At 35.9% G+C, this 17,760-nt stretch overlaps 1 protein-coding gene across 1 annotated transcript; it reads left to right on the forward strand.

Moving 5' to 3' along the window:
• Positions 1-246: 246 nt before the first annotated feature.
• LOC18438503 (uncharacterized) lies at positions 247-16,885 on the forward strand. The gene is made up of 5 exons (XM_020670100.2): positions 247-674; positions 1,312-1,876; positions 6,376-6,773; positions 16,028-16,126; positions 16,427-16,885. Exons 1-5 carry the CDS (start codon positions 349-351, stop codon positions 16,635-16,637), a joined length of 1,599 nt encoding a protein of 532 aa, XP_020525759.2. The 5' UTR covers positions 247-348; the 3' UTR covers positions 16,638-16,885.
• The last annotated feature ends 875 nt before the right edge of the window (positions 16,886-17,760 follow it).

A 17,760-nucleotide genomic window follows, 5' to 3' on the forward strand; every position in this document is an offset into this window, starting at 1 on the left:
ATTTACTCGAGCCTAGAACTTGTTTACTCGAGCCTATGTGAAAACATCCCAAAACGCATGGGTTTGAATTTTGAAACAATAGTACTTGGGTCCAATGGAGTGAACGCAGGATGCGCTCCCGCGGGAGCACACAGTTTCCGCGCCAACGTAAATTTTTGGCGCCAAGTTTTTTGGGCTGCGTGTTGGCCCATTTCTGAGGGGCCAAAAAGCTTGTTTTATGTCTTCCCCCTTTCCCTGTCTATGTCTAGGGTTTTGTTACAGATAAAAAGACTGTAATTTTTTTCTCTCTCTAGGTCTAGGGTTTTGTTACAGAGGAAAAGTGTAGTTGTGCAAATCGAAAGGAAGCAAATGGGTGTTGTGAAACGCAGGAGGCTCCACAATATTGAAGAAAAGAAGCCAAGAAAAGCAATAAAAAGTTCTGTGAAGAAAGAAGAAGAAGAAGAAGAAGAGAGGAAAGATGGTGTTGTGAAGAAGGACAAGCCAAGAAAAGCAATAAAAGGTTATGTGAAGAAAGAAGAAGAAGAGACGAAGAAAGATGGTGTTGTGAAGAAGGACGAAGAAGGGATGACAGAGTACGAGCGCAGGAGGCTCGAAAACATAGAAAAAAACCAGCTGATGCTCGCCTCTCTTAACGTCCAATCCCTCCTATCCTCGGTTCCTACCAAGCATCCCAGGTCTCTCTCTTTTTCTCTCTCTAGAATGTTATTCTTTGAAGTTTCAGTTCTTGTGGTCCTGTTTTCCTATTTTCAGGCTCTCTCTTTCTCTCTCATGGATTTCCCTTCCGCCATTTTCTATAGCACCATTTATCTGTATATGACGGTTCCTCTTTTTGATGAATTTCCCTCAAGCGCTCTCTAAATTTGACGATTTCTAACAGCACTCTGGATATATCTCTCAAAGTTTGCCCTCTACTTCCCTCTAACATTTCATCATTCTCATGGTGCTCTTTTTATCGATTTTCAGGGTCTCTCTTGCTTTGCCTTTTAAGTTTTCCCTCTTAAATTTCCTTTTAAAATTGCGGTTTATTTACTCTCTCTCTCATGGAACCAGTTCTTATGGCACTGTTTATTTATTTCAAGGTCTCTGTTTTTGAAGGTTTTTGCTTTTTTCTCTGATTTTTTTTTCTCTGAAATTTTACCGGTCAATTTTAACAGTTTTAAGTTCATATGTTTCTGCTCCAGTTTCTTTCTCATGAATTATCTGACATTTTAGCAATTGTGCTAGTCCCTATATCTTCCACGTCTCTCTCTCTCTCTCTCTCTCTCTTTTTTGATGTTTATAGCTCTTATCTGCTTTTCTGTCCATTTTCAGGGTGGACCCCAAGGGTTATAAGAAAACCCCAGAAAGGAAACAGTCAAAACAGGGTCCTGTTGTTCTTCGAAGGTCTCTCAGAGCTAGAGGGTTCCCACCCGATGCATCTTCCGCCAATGGCCTGCATGATGACGAGCCTTGTATAAACCATCTCTCTTTATCTTCTTCTACCTCAGTACCGATTAGAAAAATATTAGGTTCTTTCACCATGGAAGAAGTATATGAGACCAAGAAAGATGATGCTTCGAATAAGCATTTCATCGACACAATAATCAACCTTTCTGATAAGTCCCCATTATCAAGAATTGGAGCGAAAAACATTGAGGCTTTTGAGGTCGGACAATTAAGATTGAGAGCGGAGAATGTTGCAAGGTTAGTACCTGGAAGAATTTTCAGTTTAGCATTTTTCCCATTTTGTGAAAGGTCAGTTGTGGTGGCTGGTGGCAAGTTTGGGCATGTGGGTATTTGGGATACTGATCAAAAAGAAGAGGATGGGGTTCACTCATATTGCCCTCATTCAGCCCCTGTTTCGGGTGTTGTGGTTTGGCCATTTCATCTCACAAAGGTATGCTCAGTCTCTCTCTCTCTCTCTCTCTCTCTCTCTCTCTCTCCCTTTCCATTTTTGTGTTCTAAATTAGTATTTTTTTCATTAATCAGAGAGTGAGCTTTACATGTGTAATTTCTTTAGAAAAATGTGGCATATCCAGTAGATTATTACAAACAATCAAAACTGTATAATTGCCAAGAAGGGTTTGTTTACACCTTCTCTTGCTAGAATATAACCAAGTTCATTGCCTTCTCTTCATGCATAATAAAGATGTCCTGATTCTACTAATGATGTAAAAACTTTCTCTAAGATATTTGCAAGTCTTCAAGAGTATTCCATTTCATTATTGGCCATTTGATTACCTAAGATATTTGCAAGTCTTTGAGAGTATTCCATATCATTATTGGCCATTCGATTACATTCTCATAACTCCCCTCTATTACTTTGAATGTCAACCTAGCCCAATGGCTCCCAACCCTGCTAACAGAGCTCGTGCTTCTGATTCGCTTGAATCACTGGCAGATAATGGCCCTGAAAATGTCATCGGTGTTTTACCTTAATGATCTTGAACACCCCCCAAACTCTTGCCTGGCCTGGATTTGCGATTGAGCTTTCATCAGAGTTTCGTTCATGCCATATGTCTTTTGGTGTGGTCCGACTTGCATTCCTTGACTAATGGCATGCCATACTTCATAAGATGACCAAAATTCTTCGCTTACCGTTATCCAATAAATAATGGCTGCCCTTATCTTATCAATTAATGATTCAGTTGTGTATTCCTCTCTACCATTCATCATCAGCATCATCATCTGAGCCTTATCCCAACTTGATGTAGGGATACCAATTAATGCAAGGAAGAAGGGGAAGAAAAATAAATAAACCGGAAAAATAAAAGACAAGAATAAAGATTGAGAGTATATACCCTCTCTCAGGGTTGGCAAGGGAGTCCACCCCAAAAAAGATCTTTTCACAAGATCTAAAATAAAATGTTATTTTCTTCACTCTCTTTTTATTGGCCCAAGAGTTATATATTTATAAAAAAAAAAATACCCTAAAACCTAACCTGTTACTTAAGAAACCCTAACTAAATTGCGACCCTTCATCTGAAGAAAAATAATAAAGTTCCAATTTTATTCGTCAATTATTTGCAACTAGAAACGACATAAATATTCTAAAAGAAAACTAGAAATCCAAAATAATCCTAAAATCTAAGTTTCAATTTAAAAAAAAAAAAAAAAACCTAATTACATCATTCTTTTGGGATTAGGAGAAGCTCAACCTAGAGCTTGTTGAGTTCATCATATCCTCTCCAATAGTTAGTGATGACGTCCCATAATTAGCCTTGATACTTTATCTTCTTCAATGAACAATCAACCAAAGACTTTGTGGGCAAATTATAGTGGAACTTTTTGCTGTCTAACATTATTTTCATTTCTCTTTACAACTCCTGATGTAGGTTGTGGATCTTGCCTCAAAATTTGCTCATTACATTCAAGATTGGCATCTCTAGTTGGTTGCGAGATAAAACTCGTCTCTAAGACAAGGTTTTGTGCCAGATCTATGTGGTTGTGAGCACCCTCGTCTTGATGAATAGTATTTTCCAATCATTGTAACTGCAGATTCATTATGTCAATCCCTCCTTGAATTATGTGAAACTCTCCTCAGATACCATCCATGGATTGATTTATGCATTTTATGCTGTCGTGAAAATGTTGTTCTACAACTTTTATAATTTGTGGCAATAGATCATCAATCACAGGAGTAGGTTTTGGTGGCATTGATGGATGGATCTTGTAAAGCTCTTATATGAATTGATGTAGGGTAAGGGGAAAGAGAATAAATAACTAGAAAAATAATAAACAAGGATGAAGATTGAGATAATAAACCCTCTTAGGGTCTACATGAGAGTCAATCCTAAAAACCTAAAAACTATCTCTTCACAAGACCCAAGATAGACTTTTATTCTCTTCATTCTCTTTTTTTTTGATCCAAGAGTTACATATTTATAAAAGAAAACAACCCTAAAGCTTAATTTGTTTGCAAAGAAGCCTAACAAAATCCCAACCCTTCTTCGTTAAAATAAAAAAAATAAAGTTTCAATTTTGCCCCTCAATTCTCTACATATAAAAGACATAAATACCCTTAAGAAAACTAGAAACTCGAAATAATCCTAAAAAAATCTAAATTTCAATTTTTAAAAGAAAATTAAAAAGTCTAATTACATCATAACTATTTGAGCAACTATACAAGTCATGTTCCCCCATTCCGTCTATCAAGGGCCATAACAATATCGTTGGATCATGATTCATGGTAGGGGTGTAAAACCTTTCATGTTGTGATGACCTAAAAAAAAAAAAAAAGATATATATATATATATATATATATATATATATATATATATATATAATAATTAAATATATGAATAAAACTTTATGTACATGAATGACTTTAAATTATGGTCCATTGTGTTATGACACGCTATGGGAACATCATTATTGTAGCATCAAAAAATTTATAAAGGAACCAGTATGAGGTGTCTTGAGATTGCACGAGGTGGCAATCGCCAGTACGAGGTGTCTCGAGATTGCACGAGGTGGCAATCGCCAGTATGAGGTGTCTCAAGATTGCACGAGGTGGCAATCGCCAGTATGAGGTGTCTCGAGATGGCACGAGGTGGCAATCGTCAGTATGAGGCGTCTCGAGCTGCCACGAGGTGGCAATCGCCAGTATGAGGTGTCTATGAGGTGGCAAGCACCAGCATGAGGTGTCCCATGATAGCATGAGGTGTCCCATGATAACATGAGGTGGCCCTTAAAAATGACACATGGATGCCATGTGTTGAATCTAGGTTGAGCCCCACACTTATAAATACCCCATCAGCCCATAAACTAAGCCATCAACTGGTTTTGTCTCTCTCCTCTCCAATGGGATTTTCTCTCTACTTAAGCACCTTTGATTCAAGTTCCACTTCGGCAACAATAATACCATATTCATCTCAAAGTGACCCATGGGTGGTTTCATTTTTCCTGTAAAATCATTATTTGAAGAAAACCGATATTCCTATAGTATTCCCAGAAATAATTTTGCATTTAATCATAATATTTCTGAAACTATAAGTTTTACATATGTCCATATATAACTATAATATTTGTAGCATAAATCTTAGATACTGAAAATGTTATATATATGCAAATATTATGTGTTATATGCACGGGTTATGTACAAGTGTTATGTGCAAGTAATTACTTTGAATTATTTTATGGAAAAGCATTGTTGTCTGACATCTACTACATTGATATATAGCCTACAATTGACATAATAAGGTCTTTTGAATTGATATGCATGATAGTATGACATAGTGATGCCTCTCATGATTATATGTACAACATAGAAATGTTGAGGTTCCTTGTAATTACATATGAGACATGCTATTGATAAGATATGTGTACATGGCAACATGCTTCTAAATAAGATATGTGTGCATGGCAACATGCTTCTAATAAGATATGTGTGCATGGCAGCATGCTTCTGATAAGATACGTGTGCATAGCAGCATGTTTTTAATAAGATAGGTGTGCATGTTAACATGTTATTAATAAAATATGAGCGCATGAAGACATGCATCTGTTATGATATGATGAGATACTTCTGCCGACAATCATGATTTATCCTTACTCTCTATGATAGGATGAGAGTTAGGATTGGGTTGTGTTTGGGAGGTTGCAACACCAAAACTTATGTGAGCCACGACTCATTGGGACCCCTTTTGGTAGTGTAACGCTATCTCGCCAGAAGGGCACATGAGAGGGCCGTGTCTTGCAAGGTCAGTGCCTATCAAAAAGCCCCAATGCACGCTGAGTGTATGAGCGAGAGAGAAGATGTGGGGAGAAAGAGGAAGAAGATCTCGAAAGAGGAAGCAGAGAGGTCAGGAGAGAGAGAGGTGAAAGAGAGTTGCGTGACAGAAAGAGGAGAAAGAGTGGCGTGATCCCCCTATGGGATCAGTCGCATATATTTTCTATATTGATGTGAAAAATTACAAGAAATGCCCTTGTATAAGTAAATAACTCACACATAACCCTATTGAATCAATATTCCATTTAGGCCCCTTACTGGCTACTGCACTTTCAACATCTATATCATATGACTAGATCCTATTCATCACAGTCCCCTTCATCTTGATGCTCATTAATGAAATCACTGTAATTTTTGAATTTTCATTAGTTTCCTCTAATTGTTTTGGCAATCATTTTAATATTTACAACAGGAAGTTTGTGTTTGTATTAAATTAGCTTGTTTTCATTGTATACATGATTAAGACTCTCTTAGACTTGGTCTTGTGCTGTTTCTTGAATTACTTCCCTACAGTGAGTTACATCTGCTACATTATAATCGTTCGCTGATTTCATTCACTGCATACATTTCAATGTTATATTTTGGGAGATGCTTAGCATGTGAAATGCAGTGTGTAGAGTCCCTCCTTTGATATGGCACTGAGTAGTTTTTTAAAAACTTTGCAGATCTTCACCAGCAGTTATGATGGGTTTATCCGGCTGATGAATGTCGAGGAGGGAAAATTTGATATGGTTTACAATTGCAATGATGAGATTTTTGCTCTTTCGGCTCGGACTTGTGACAGTAATTCCTTATATTTTGCTGAGGGTCAAGGGGAATTTAAGGTTTGGGATGAGAGAACAAAAGGCATCTCAACCTCATATTCCTTACATTCTCAGAGGATTAACAGTATAGATTTTAATCCAGAAAACAACAACATGATGTGCACTAGCTCCTCCGACGGGAAAGCTTGCATCTGGGATCTTAGATGTATCAGAAATGATCCATTACAAATAGTCAAGCATCAAAGGGCTATTCATTCTGCGTTCTTTTCCCCCAGTGGCAAATATCTCGCTACAACGAGGTTAGTTGATTCTTTATTGTGGACATAAATTTTAATGACCAGGTGGCATGGTTTATACATCTCAATTCTATGTAGTGGAAATTGCTGATTGAGGATCTTTCCATAATTAGGGTTGTTTCTTCATGCCATTCATTTATTATAGTAATCAAGGAGGACAAAGTCGGCCGCCCAGCAGCCTAGACGGCCTGGCCAACAACAGCCTAGGCGGACATGCTCGAGGTGCTGCCAAGGCGCCCACCTAGGCGGCGCCTCGACAACCCTTGGCTGAGGGTAGAAATAGGCTCTCGGTCAAGACATTTCTCGGTCAAGACATTTCTTTGTCATTTTCCCCCCTTGAAAGGGGAAAAGGGTTTTGGAGTGAGTTTTAGATAGAGAAAACCCCTAAAAAAACAATGATTTATCAAGAGAGCAAAAAGGTTCTTAACTTCTGAAGAAATCAAAAGATATTATTCCCAATTCTTTTTGGAGCATGGAGTGGTTGCAAAAGAGGACTTTTGGCAACCAAAAGTCACTGATTTGGGCTGAATTGATTTCATTTTGAAAGGTTAGTGTGTTACCATATTTTTAAATTAGGCTTTTGTTGAAAATGTATGATGATTTGTCATCCTTCCTTATTTTTTTTATATATATATATATTTTTAATAGTTTTGCATTTGGATTATTCTTCCATATTCACTAATCACTAATGGGTTTGATGTGGATTTTTTCATTTTGTTTATTTATTTTTGACTGGGATATCCAATTATAGAAAAAAGACATTAATTTCATGGGAAATTGACATCACATGGACATGATATTGCCAGTGATGATGAAACTCAACCTCATATTTGAGTTCATCATATTTGTCATCTAGTAGACTACCTTATTAGTTTATGCCCTTTGAGTCGTGAGTTATGACTTTTTTTCAGTTATCTGTTGTAAGTGTTAATGGAAAATTAAAATTTGCTAGTTATGGCTGGTAGTGTTCATTCTTTTAATGTTACTTTTAGCTATTCAATTGACAATTCAAAGTCATGCATGTTTAAGTTTGATCTGTAGTTCTGTACTACAAAATTATACACAAAAAACTATAAGACCATGTTTATTAAACAAAAAGAAAAAGGTATTATATACACAAAACCCTGGGGGGTTTTCTTGTGGGGATGGCAGCATCCAATAGTTTGCAAGGGTTTGGAGCCCCCCCATTATGAAGGTCGCCCAGTAATCTGGGCGCCTTCCTAGGTGGCCACCTAAGCAACCAGGACCCCTAGCTGCCTAGGTGGCCACCTTTGCCTTTTTAAACATTGCTAGTAAACAAATGCCTGTTTATCTTTGATAAGTTTTTATTCTAATGTCGATGTTGAAAGAGGTATGATTCAAGAGGTACTAGTTATCACAATATATGCGAAGTGTGTTTGTGAATTTTGTAGAAGCCTATTCACTATGACCACGCTACCAACTCAAAAATAAAGGGGATCAGTAGGCAGCTTTTTTCTTTTTTGGTTGCATCAAGGCCTATCTTCAACATCTCCTTTTACCTTAAGAAAGGTACTCGAAAATGTTTTACCAAGGTGTAAGTAGTATGCTTTAAATAAAAAATGTAGATTTTACTCCAAAATTGTTTACTCTCTATATGACTTTGAATAAGGTCTGATGTTTGATCCATAATTCTTAGGAGTAGGAGCAGGAGTGGTATTGGGAGTGGGAGTTCGTTGCTTGCTAGGACTCTGTCTGATGGGCTTTGGGTTGTTTCATCTGGGCCTTTTTCTATCCGTCTAGGACTCTGTCTGTTGTTTTGGATATGTCTAGATCAATTAAGATATCTTCAGATATATTTTAACATATTTAGGAAATTGGGTAAATTTGCTTATATTTGGTGGTTTTCCTAGGGATTATAGACTACAGGTTATGGTGCTCTAAGGTATACTAGGCTAATTTGATCCCTATGGTTTAGGTTTACAGGTTTATAGGATTTTAGGAATTAGGGCAATAAGCACCAACAATTTGCAATTTATTGTTTAGAGATAATCTTCATCTAGAATTCAAGACAGCTTGACATGCTCATTTGCAACTCATGAATCGGACAAGTGGATCTTTGATGCAGGGAGCCTCTGATACCAATTGTTGCAAGGAAGATGGACAAAAAAAATACAAATCACAAAAAATGTTGAGACATTACACCCTTCTTTTAGTACCAGGGAGTCCACCCCCAAAAAAGAGATCTTTTCACAAGAATCATAAATCAATATTCTTCTCTACTATCTTTACGTGTCCGGCAGTTTCATAATTATAAACGGAAAACCTTAAAACGTAACTTGCTCATTAAGAAGCTCCAACCACAGTTAAATCCTAGCCTTTGAGCTTATTTAAAATCAAACTTCCAACTCTACCTTTGATTTCTTTACCACAAAAAAGGGCTTAATTACAGCTAGAGAGAATTAAAACCTAATTCCATACCTAATTTCAATCCTATAAAAAATAATAAAATAAAAAATTGTTAATGGCATCATTCTCCCATGTTTGGGAGAGCTGGATCATCAAGCTTAAGGAATTGTAAAATTTTCCTTCCTTCTCTTCTCCAATTTGTTAGAAATAGAAAGTTCCAAAAATTTCCTATGAACTTTTGATCGTTGGACTCGATCTAACAAAGTTGTAATATGCCTTGAAAATCAATTGCAAATCTCTTGCATCTCCCACCACTTGTATTTCATGCCTTACAACCAAATTAACTTCCAGAGTGCGCTGTGCTATTTGATTAACGCTTTGATCAGAAGTTGGTTTTTTGTGTATATATATGTATATATACCCATAATTAGCTTCTCTTCTCTCCTTTTCTTGTCTAATGCTTAATATTTATATTAAATAAACCTAATTTGTTCCTTAAGAAACCCTAACCACAATTAAACCTAATCTTTCATCTATTTAAACTTAAAACTTGCAAGTCTACCCATCAATGCTCTACATTGAAAAAAGATATAGTTACACTAAAAAAAAAATTGGAAAGCCAGATGACCCCAAACCTAATTTCAATCTCTTAAAAATAAAAAATAAAAAAATGAGAATCCTTAATCGCATTCATCCTAGTCTAGTTCAACGTGATCAAGAATCTCAAACTTATGCAACATTTGTCTTTTCAGCTGAGTTGGAGAAATAGAAGAAGTTAGAGACAAAATTAATAAAAGATTGTACCCATTAATGTTGATGGATTCTTCTCTTTGAAACGAGATTGGCTATGTAGAGTTCCAAGTATACATTCAATTTTTTTTCTTTTCTTTATTAATAACTGGAATTTCTATTACAATTGAGAAAATACAATGCCAAATTAAACCGACTATAATCTAGGACCTTTAACTCTTACTACTGACTAAAATGTTGTTTAAAACCGAATTCAAACGTACAATAGGAATTCTAATCTAAATAGGAGTCCTTGTCCAAGTAGGAACCTTAATTTAAATAGGAATTCTAATGCAATTATGACTTCTATGAAACAAGAACTAAAAATAAAACTATTAAACAAAATTGGGAGACTTATTAAACCTTTGCCTAGAGTTACTCTCTTAGGAATTAGCACACTCCACACCGAATGATGCACATTCATCCTTTGCTCTTGTTGAATCCTTTGAACTATAAAGTACCTTTGGGATACCCTTATACAAAACTATGGGTTTGAGAGTATAGGCTAAGAAAATTAGGGTTTGTTGACCCTTTTTAATCTCTTGGGGCATATCACTATATGGCATCTCTTCTTAACAATACAACAGCTAGGTGTATTCCCCCTTTTTAATCTAGGTGGATGTGCCACCCTAGGCTGCTATGTGTGGGGCACGCCACCTATAGAGAGGGGAGCGAGAGAGACAACATGGAGAAGAAAGAGAGGAAGGGAGAAGCCTGAAGGTAAGGTGTTAAGAATAGGGGAGGACCTGCCTTCATAGAGGAATCAAGGAACCTTATCCCCTGAATCTTTGACTCATATCCATTCCTAATTAGATTAGAACTAGATCTTCCTTAGTCCCATAAATTTGGACTCTTTACTTGCATACAGATAACTTTTAATATCTTTAGAAATTAAAGTCAACATGAAGATCCAATTTAAAGTATAAAAAATAAAAAATCTACCAACTAAATCTCTTTACAAGATTTCTTCAGAACACTGTAAAAGTTTGGAAATAAGTGGGGCATCCCACCTATGTGGGTCGTGTGGCCCATGTAGACCCCAAGCCCAACCAATGTGGGTTTCCCATGTGTGGGGCTGGGCTGATATATATATATATATATAAGAAGATACTACAAAACGCCTATAGGCGAAAATGAACAGTGATTTCGTCTGCCCTCATCACTGTCCAAAGTTCATCGCACGGTCACTATTGTCCGGTAGTGTTTTATTTTTTTTCTACAAATTAGAATGCTCTGAAATTTGGAGCGTGTGTTCATAAAAAATAGGCGAATCTACGAAAAAATATCAAAAAAATATTTTACATGAAATAAATTGACCAAAATAAAGTTTTTGGGGTATTTTGGCCATTTTTTTCTCGAATTTTTTTTTTTATGTTTTTATTAGGTGCAGCTCATTAAGATGTACACACGCTCCAAATTTCAGATCATTCCGATTTGTATAAAAAAATAAAAAATGAAACACTACTGAACAATTGTGACCATGCGATGAACTTTGGACGGTGATGAGGGTAGGCGAAATCACTGTTCATTTTTGCTTATAGGCCTTGGGAAGAATTTTCATATATATATATATATATATATATATATATATATATATATATATATATATATATATATATATCTATATATATATATAGAGGAAAACACTACAAAACGCCTATAGGTGAAGTTCTACAGTACTTCACCTACGACTTTATCACTGTTCAAAGTTTATCACACGATCATAGATGTCTGATAGTGTTTGAATTTTAATATTTTTTTTTACAAATCATAATGATTTGAAATTTTGCAGGTGTGTGTTCCTTAGCGAGATGCACATGAATAAAATAGAAAAAAAATAATTTGAATGATAACAATTACGTAAAATACCCCTATAAAGTTTCAGAGGTAATTTCATCATTTTATTTTATGACTATTATTTTTTTTAATATTTTATTTTGGTGCAAATTGGTCACATGTACACGCGCCCCAAATTTTAGATAAATTTGATTAGTACAAAAATTATAAAAATTCAAATGCTACCAAAAACTGTGATCGTGTGATGAACTTTGGATGGTGATGAGGTGTAGGTGAAGTACTGTAGAACTTCACCTATAGGCATTTTGTCGATGTTTCCACAGTAGTGCCTATGCTCAGGGGAAAGGGTTTGGACATGTCCGGGGCCATAGATCTCCTAACCCTTGATGCAGTCATGGAATGACCTAATTTGGATTTTTTTACGTACAATTAAGGGTTATATTTTGGGGATTTTTAAGAATTATGTGAGTTTAGATTATTAAGGATTATTTTAATCTTTATTCTTTTGATAAGAATAGGGAGTACGCAGGGATAATTAGGAGGGCATAAATTTATATTGTGTTTATCTTGTATCAATTGGGTTAGTTAGTTTGGGATGTAAAAAGGATAAGGGTAAATTTAGAAGAGAGTTTATCTTTATCAACAATAATCAAATTTGGGATGTAAAAAGGATAAGGGTAAATTTAGAAGAGAGTTTATCTTTATCAACAATAACCAAACCAACTTGGGAGGTTTTTTGGGTAAAACAAGAGAGGGAAAATGTGGCTATCTAGAAGCCCAATTTTGGCACATGAATATGAGAGAGAGAAAATAGGGATAGGTGTAGGGAGAAGTTTTTTTATTAGTTATCTTATTTTAATCTATTTAAAGGGACTTCTCCTTTCATTGTAAATCAGTCTATAAATTGAATAAAAATTGGTCTCTTGAAAGAGATTGTTTTGGGGGTGGATTTCCTGACAGACCTTTGAGAGATGGTATTTTTCTCTTAACTTTCCTTCTTTTTATTGTTAATTTTCTGGCTTTATTCTCTTCCCTGCGTTAGATAGAAGCATCCCTCGAAAAGTTGTGGTTGTTGACTCACAAAGTTCAAGCCCTAGTGGAGAAGTAGAAAAACTCATGCCTTTAGCTGATAGAGTAGAAGAGCCCACGTAGAAGTTTGCTCAGCTTCAATGTGAATGGAATTTGGAGAGTAATGCTGGAGATCAAGGTAATGAAGGTGAAGGAGGTGACTTTCATCTTGTTCCTATCAAAAACGATATTCCTGAGATCATCGTTCCTATCAAAAACGATATTTATGAGTTCAAGTTTCATGTCCATGTCGAAAATCATGTGGAAAATCCTATCTCAAAGAAGGCGTTGGATCATGTGGAAAATCCTTTCTCAGAGAAGGTGTTGGATGTTGAGGACATTGTCAATTACAAGCCCATAAATGATGACAATATCAATCACAAGCCTATAAATGATGAAAGGATGGCTGAGTTCGAAATATTTGCATTAATCCCTTTTTCTTCATATTTTGATCCATTCTTTGACGTATCACAACCATTGATAGTTTTAGAGCCAAAGGAGAAAAAGGCAAAAGAAGGATGCGAGTTTGATGTAGATCTCATCTTAATCCTCTTCAAAACTCGAGGATGAGTTTTCTCCAACCAGAGGAGATTGATGCAGTCATGGAATGACTTAATTTGGAATTTTTTATGTACTTTAATTATGGGTTATATTTTGGGGATTTTTAAGAATTATGTCAGTTTAGATTATTAAGGATTATTTTAATCTTTATTCTTTTGATAAGAATAGGGAGTACGCAAGGATAATTAGAGGGCATAAATTTATATTGTGTTTATCTTGTATCAATTGGGTTAGTTAGTTTGGGATGTAAAAAGGATAAGGGCATATTTAGAAGAGAATTTATCTTTATCAACAATAACCAAACCAACTTGGGAGATTTTTTGGGTAAAACAAGAAACCAACTTGGGAGGTGAGAGGGAAAACGTGGCTATCTAGAAGCCCAATTTTGGCACATGAATATGAGAGAGAGGAAATAGGGATAGGTGTAGAGAGAAGTTAGGTGTAGAGAGAAGTTTTTTTATTAGTTATCTTATTTTAGTCTATTTAAAGGGATATCTCCTGTTTTGGGAGTGGATTCCCTTGCAGACGTTTGAGAGAGGGTATTTTTCTCTTAACCTTCCTTCTTTTTATTGTCAATTTTTTGGCTTTATTCTCTCCCTGCATCAACCCTAGATCAGTCAACCAACATACACTCCTATTGAAGTGCACAATTCAATATGTTAATTTATTTACATATTCTCATGGGCTTTAAAGGTCACAATACCCAAGACTCTTTAGCTTAAGGGATGTTGCAATTCCCCAAAGTTCTAATATTGAGAAATTACATTTCTGAATTATATACCAAGTCGCAAGGCTAAGAAATTGTGCAATGATGCAAAAGAAGAATGTCTTGCCTATGTAAGATCTATTATTTCTTCTGAATTGGAAAGGTGGTGGTATACTTCATGAAGAGATTACGTCTATAGAAGATTGTAAGCAAAGAATGTTAATGGTTCCTTTATTGAGGGCTGAGGGATGTTGCCGTCCGACAAAGTGCTAATATTGAGACCTTGCTTCCCGAGATCATATTTCACATGCAGAAAATAAAGGAAATCTATGCAATCATGCCAACAAGGAAAAAGTGGACTACAAAGAATTTCATGATTTTTTTTATTTTTTTTGACGTTTTCATGAATAGAAATTTTCTTACAGTTAAAGTTGTTCATGCTATGTAAGTTTGTATTTAGTTGTATTTTTAAGGGTTATCTATAGATCTTGAATGTCATTTATAGTGGTGTGGTGACATTCACTGGTGAGCCCTCGGGCAAAAATGTCAGCAATTTGGTTTTTGGATTTCGGTGCCAATATAATTCATTTGAATCGCTTGTTATTTATAGATCTTGAATGTCATTTATAGTGGTGCCATTCACTAGTGAGTCCTTGGGTGAAAATGTTAGCGATCTGGTTTTTTGGATTTTGGTGCCAATATAATTCATTTGAATCGCCTCTACTTCTCCATTCTTGCGCACAAAATGGTAATCAATATCTTTGTGTGCTTAGTACGATCATGAGGATTGAGAAATAGGAATAGCTACAATAGCAACTGCACTCTGATTATTGCAATAGATTCTGTATTGCTGTACTTTATAACCAAAAAATATGGGAATGCTATACCCAAGAAATCTCTACCACAATGCTGCCTGATGCTCTATACTCGGCGGATCTTTCTATGGTCTTTTGCTTTTTGCTCCTCCAAGATATCAAATCCCAAATAAATACAATATCCTGAGATTGATTTGGGTGAATCAAGATCTCTTGCTCAGTTCGCGACGGTGTAGTCAATGATTGTTTAGGCATATAATGCCATGATTGATTTTCCCTTTCACATATGGATTATGTATTTTAATGCCTCATGTGGATTGGTGGGTGAATCCATAAATTGATGCACATGATTTACCGCATAGCTATGTCAGACATGTGGGTGAGGTATTGGTGGTCCTACCAGGTACTTTTGTAGGTCTTGAAGTAGTTTTCTTCATTTGCTCTGAAATCTTTTTGTTGAGGGTTGCTGGAGTGGTTGATGACTTGTAAGCAACATATTGCTGCACGATTAAGTATATAAAGCACATAAGTCTAAGAAGGGTGAGGACCTTAAAACTTTCCATTAACCTGTCCCAAGCCCGAGTAGGTAAGCAACTGATGTAAAATTTTGCTACATCTTATCATGAATCATGAACCTATATTATTGGTCTTACTGACTTTTGATAGAGAAGAATGGAAGAACAAGATTCATGTAGTTGATCCCAATTAATTGGAATAAGATTTGGATGATGATGATTTACGGATCTTGAATCTTCCATTGTTATGTTTTGAAGAAAAAGGACCAAATGCTTGGATTTTCACATAGAGTAAAACCTCAGACAGTTGTTAAATGAGTAATTGAGCCAAATTGAAGGCATGAATGCCTCGGCACTTGTCGAGCTTTTTATTTCAATAATATCATTTCTTGAACTGTTTAACTGTAATTTTCATGTAGAGGAGAGCTACAATCCACTTCATTGTGCTTAATAGCTCTCACTTCATTTCCATCCATCATTTTATTGGATAATGTTGGCCCCACTCTGGACTATGGCTTTCCCACTCCATGGGATTATATTGTTCTTTCTCGCTTCTCACTTTTACACACTTACACTTCCATGGTTCCATATATCAATTCATCCTGAACTATTTTTTTCCCCCCGAATTACTTACTGCAGTTTCGATAATAAAGTTGGACTATCAAGTGGCGTAGATTTTTCAGACGTATCAATGATTCACCATTGCAATGAGACTGGCAGATGGCTTTCATCCTTCAGGTATTTAAAAAAAATATACATAGTCAAATGGAGTATGTTACACAGTACTCGAAGGGGCATCCACTGTCCATTCCAATGAGATGTTGCAGCGAATGCTTCAGTATCCAACAACCCTCAGCACAAACAGGCTGGGGATGCCCTTTAGACCGTATACCATACTCTATTACATCATGGTTTACCTTCCTTTTTGATTTAATTCAAAATTCTGCTTCTTTTGCAGTATATTTTAATTTATTATAAGATTTCTCTATTTTTTCCCATTCTTGTGGTTATGTATCTTAAGTTTGCTGTTATTTTCAGAGCGATTTGGGGTTGGGATGATTCATATTTGTTCATGGGAAGTATGAAGAGAACAGTCGATGTCATCTCCGTTGAGAAGAAAACAATCACATCACTCGATAGCACCTACATGACTGCAATCCCTTGCAGGTTTGCTTCCCACCCATGCATTACCGGCACGCTTGCTGGTGCCACTGGTGGGGGTCAAGTGTATATGTGGACGACCACATAGGTCTCTGTTCTTTAGAGAGAGAGAGAGAGAGAGAGAGAGAGAGAGAGGACCCGAATTTGGAAGCCTGTCTACGACTATGGCATTTTGGTGTAATGTGTTTATGTATCTCTGTCCTATCTTTGATTTCTCGAATGGATCCTCAGAACATGAGCTTAACTTTTGGTTCCATCTCTGTGACTTCGGGCAAGTGCCTTATGTTGGCATTTGTGCTGTGGTGCAAACTGGTTAAATTGCAGAGCTCGTACAAATTTGCCGGGGTCCTTGAAAAACCTATTAAAGTTAATCATGCCAGGTCTTTCAGTAAAAATGTAGGACCCTGATTTCAACCATTGACCTTTGTAGACTCGGAAGATGATTTGATGATCCACAACCCTATAAAAAATGTCATTGTTTGTCAGATGCTCATCTCCACCGTACATAATTCCTTGATAACGATGGAGATTGATAGCGGTTTATAAACAATCAAATTAGAGCCCATCTTCAAATAGTGTCGAGAAATGTAGTTTCAATACTAGAAATCCTTGACTAGCCTAAAAATATATTTTTAATTATAAAATTTAAAGCCTAAAAAATAATATAGATCAAGTAGATCTGTAAAAGCTTGAATAACTTAAAAATTGATGCTCCAAAAAATGCATTACAAAATGCATTATTTTCAAAACTTGAAATACATTTTTTTCTCAAGTCAATGAATCTTGATATCGAGATGATCAATTTGAGTATCAAAACAATCTCTTCGGGTGAAATTTTTGAGGTAAGCTCTAATTTGATTGTTTAGAGCTTGGGCACCACATGAGCTTTCCCCAAATTTAAAAGACAACAATGGTTATGACCGTGCTGTTTCTATAGAGCCGAGGCTCTAAACAATCAAATTAGAGCTCACCTTCAAATGGTGTCGAGAAATGTAGTTTCAATATTGGAAATTTTTTACTAGCCTTAAAATATATTATCATATTTAATTATAAAATTTAAATATTAAAAAATAGTGTAGATCAAGTGGATCTATGTAAACTTGAATAACTTAATAACTGACGATTGAACAATGCTTTACAAGGTGCACTATTTTTAGAATTTGAAATCCATTGTTTTCTCAAGTCCATACATCTTGATGGTGAGATGATCA

The sequence above is a fragment of the Amborella trichopoda genome, chromosome 12 (genome assembly GCF_054954075.1).
Source record: "Amborella trichopoda isolate Santa Cruz 75 chromosome 12, AtrichopodaSantaCruz75HAP2 v2.0, whole genome shotgun sequence".
Classification (NCBI taxonomy): Eukaryota; Viridiplantae; Streptophyta; class Magnoliopsida; order Amborellales; family Amborellaceae; genus Amborella; species Amborella trichopoda.

Excerpts from the sequence above, each read along its gene's own strand:
- LOC18438503 (XM_020670100.2), top strand. The coding sequence starts at position 349 with ATGGGTGTTGTGAAACGCAGGAGGCTCCACAATATTGAAGAAAAGAAG. Across the intron at positions 1,877-6,375 it reads GGCCATTTCATCTCACAAAG|ATCTTCACCAGCAGTTATGA; the intron begins GTATGCTCAGTC and ends AAAACTTTGCAG. Across the intron at positions 16,127-16,426 it reads AGATGGCTTTCATCCTTCAG|AGCGATTTGGGGTTGGGATG; the intron begins GTATTTAAAAAA and ends TGTTATTTTCAG.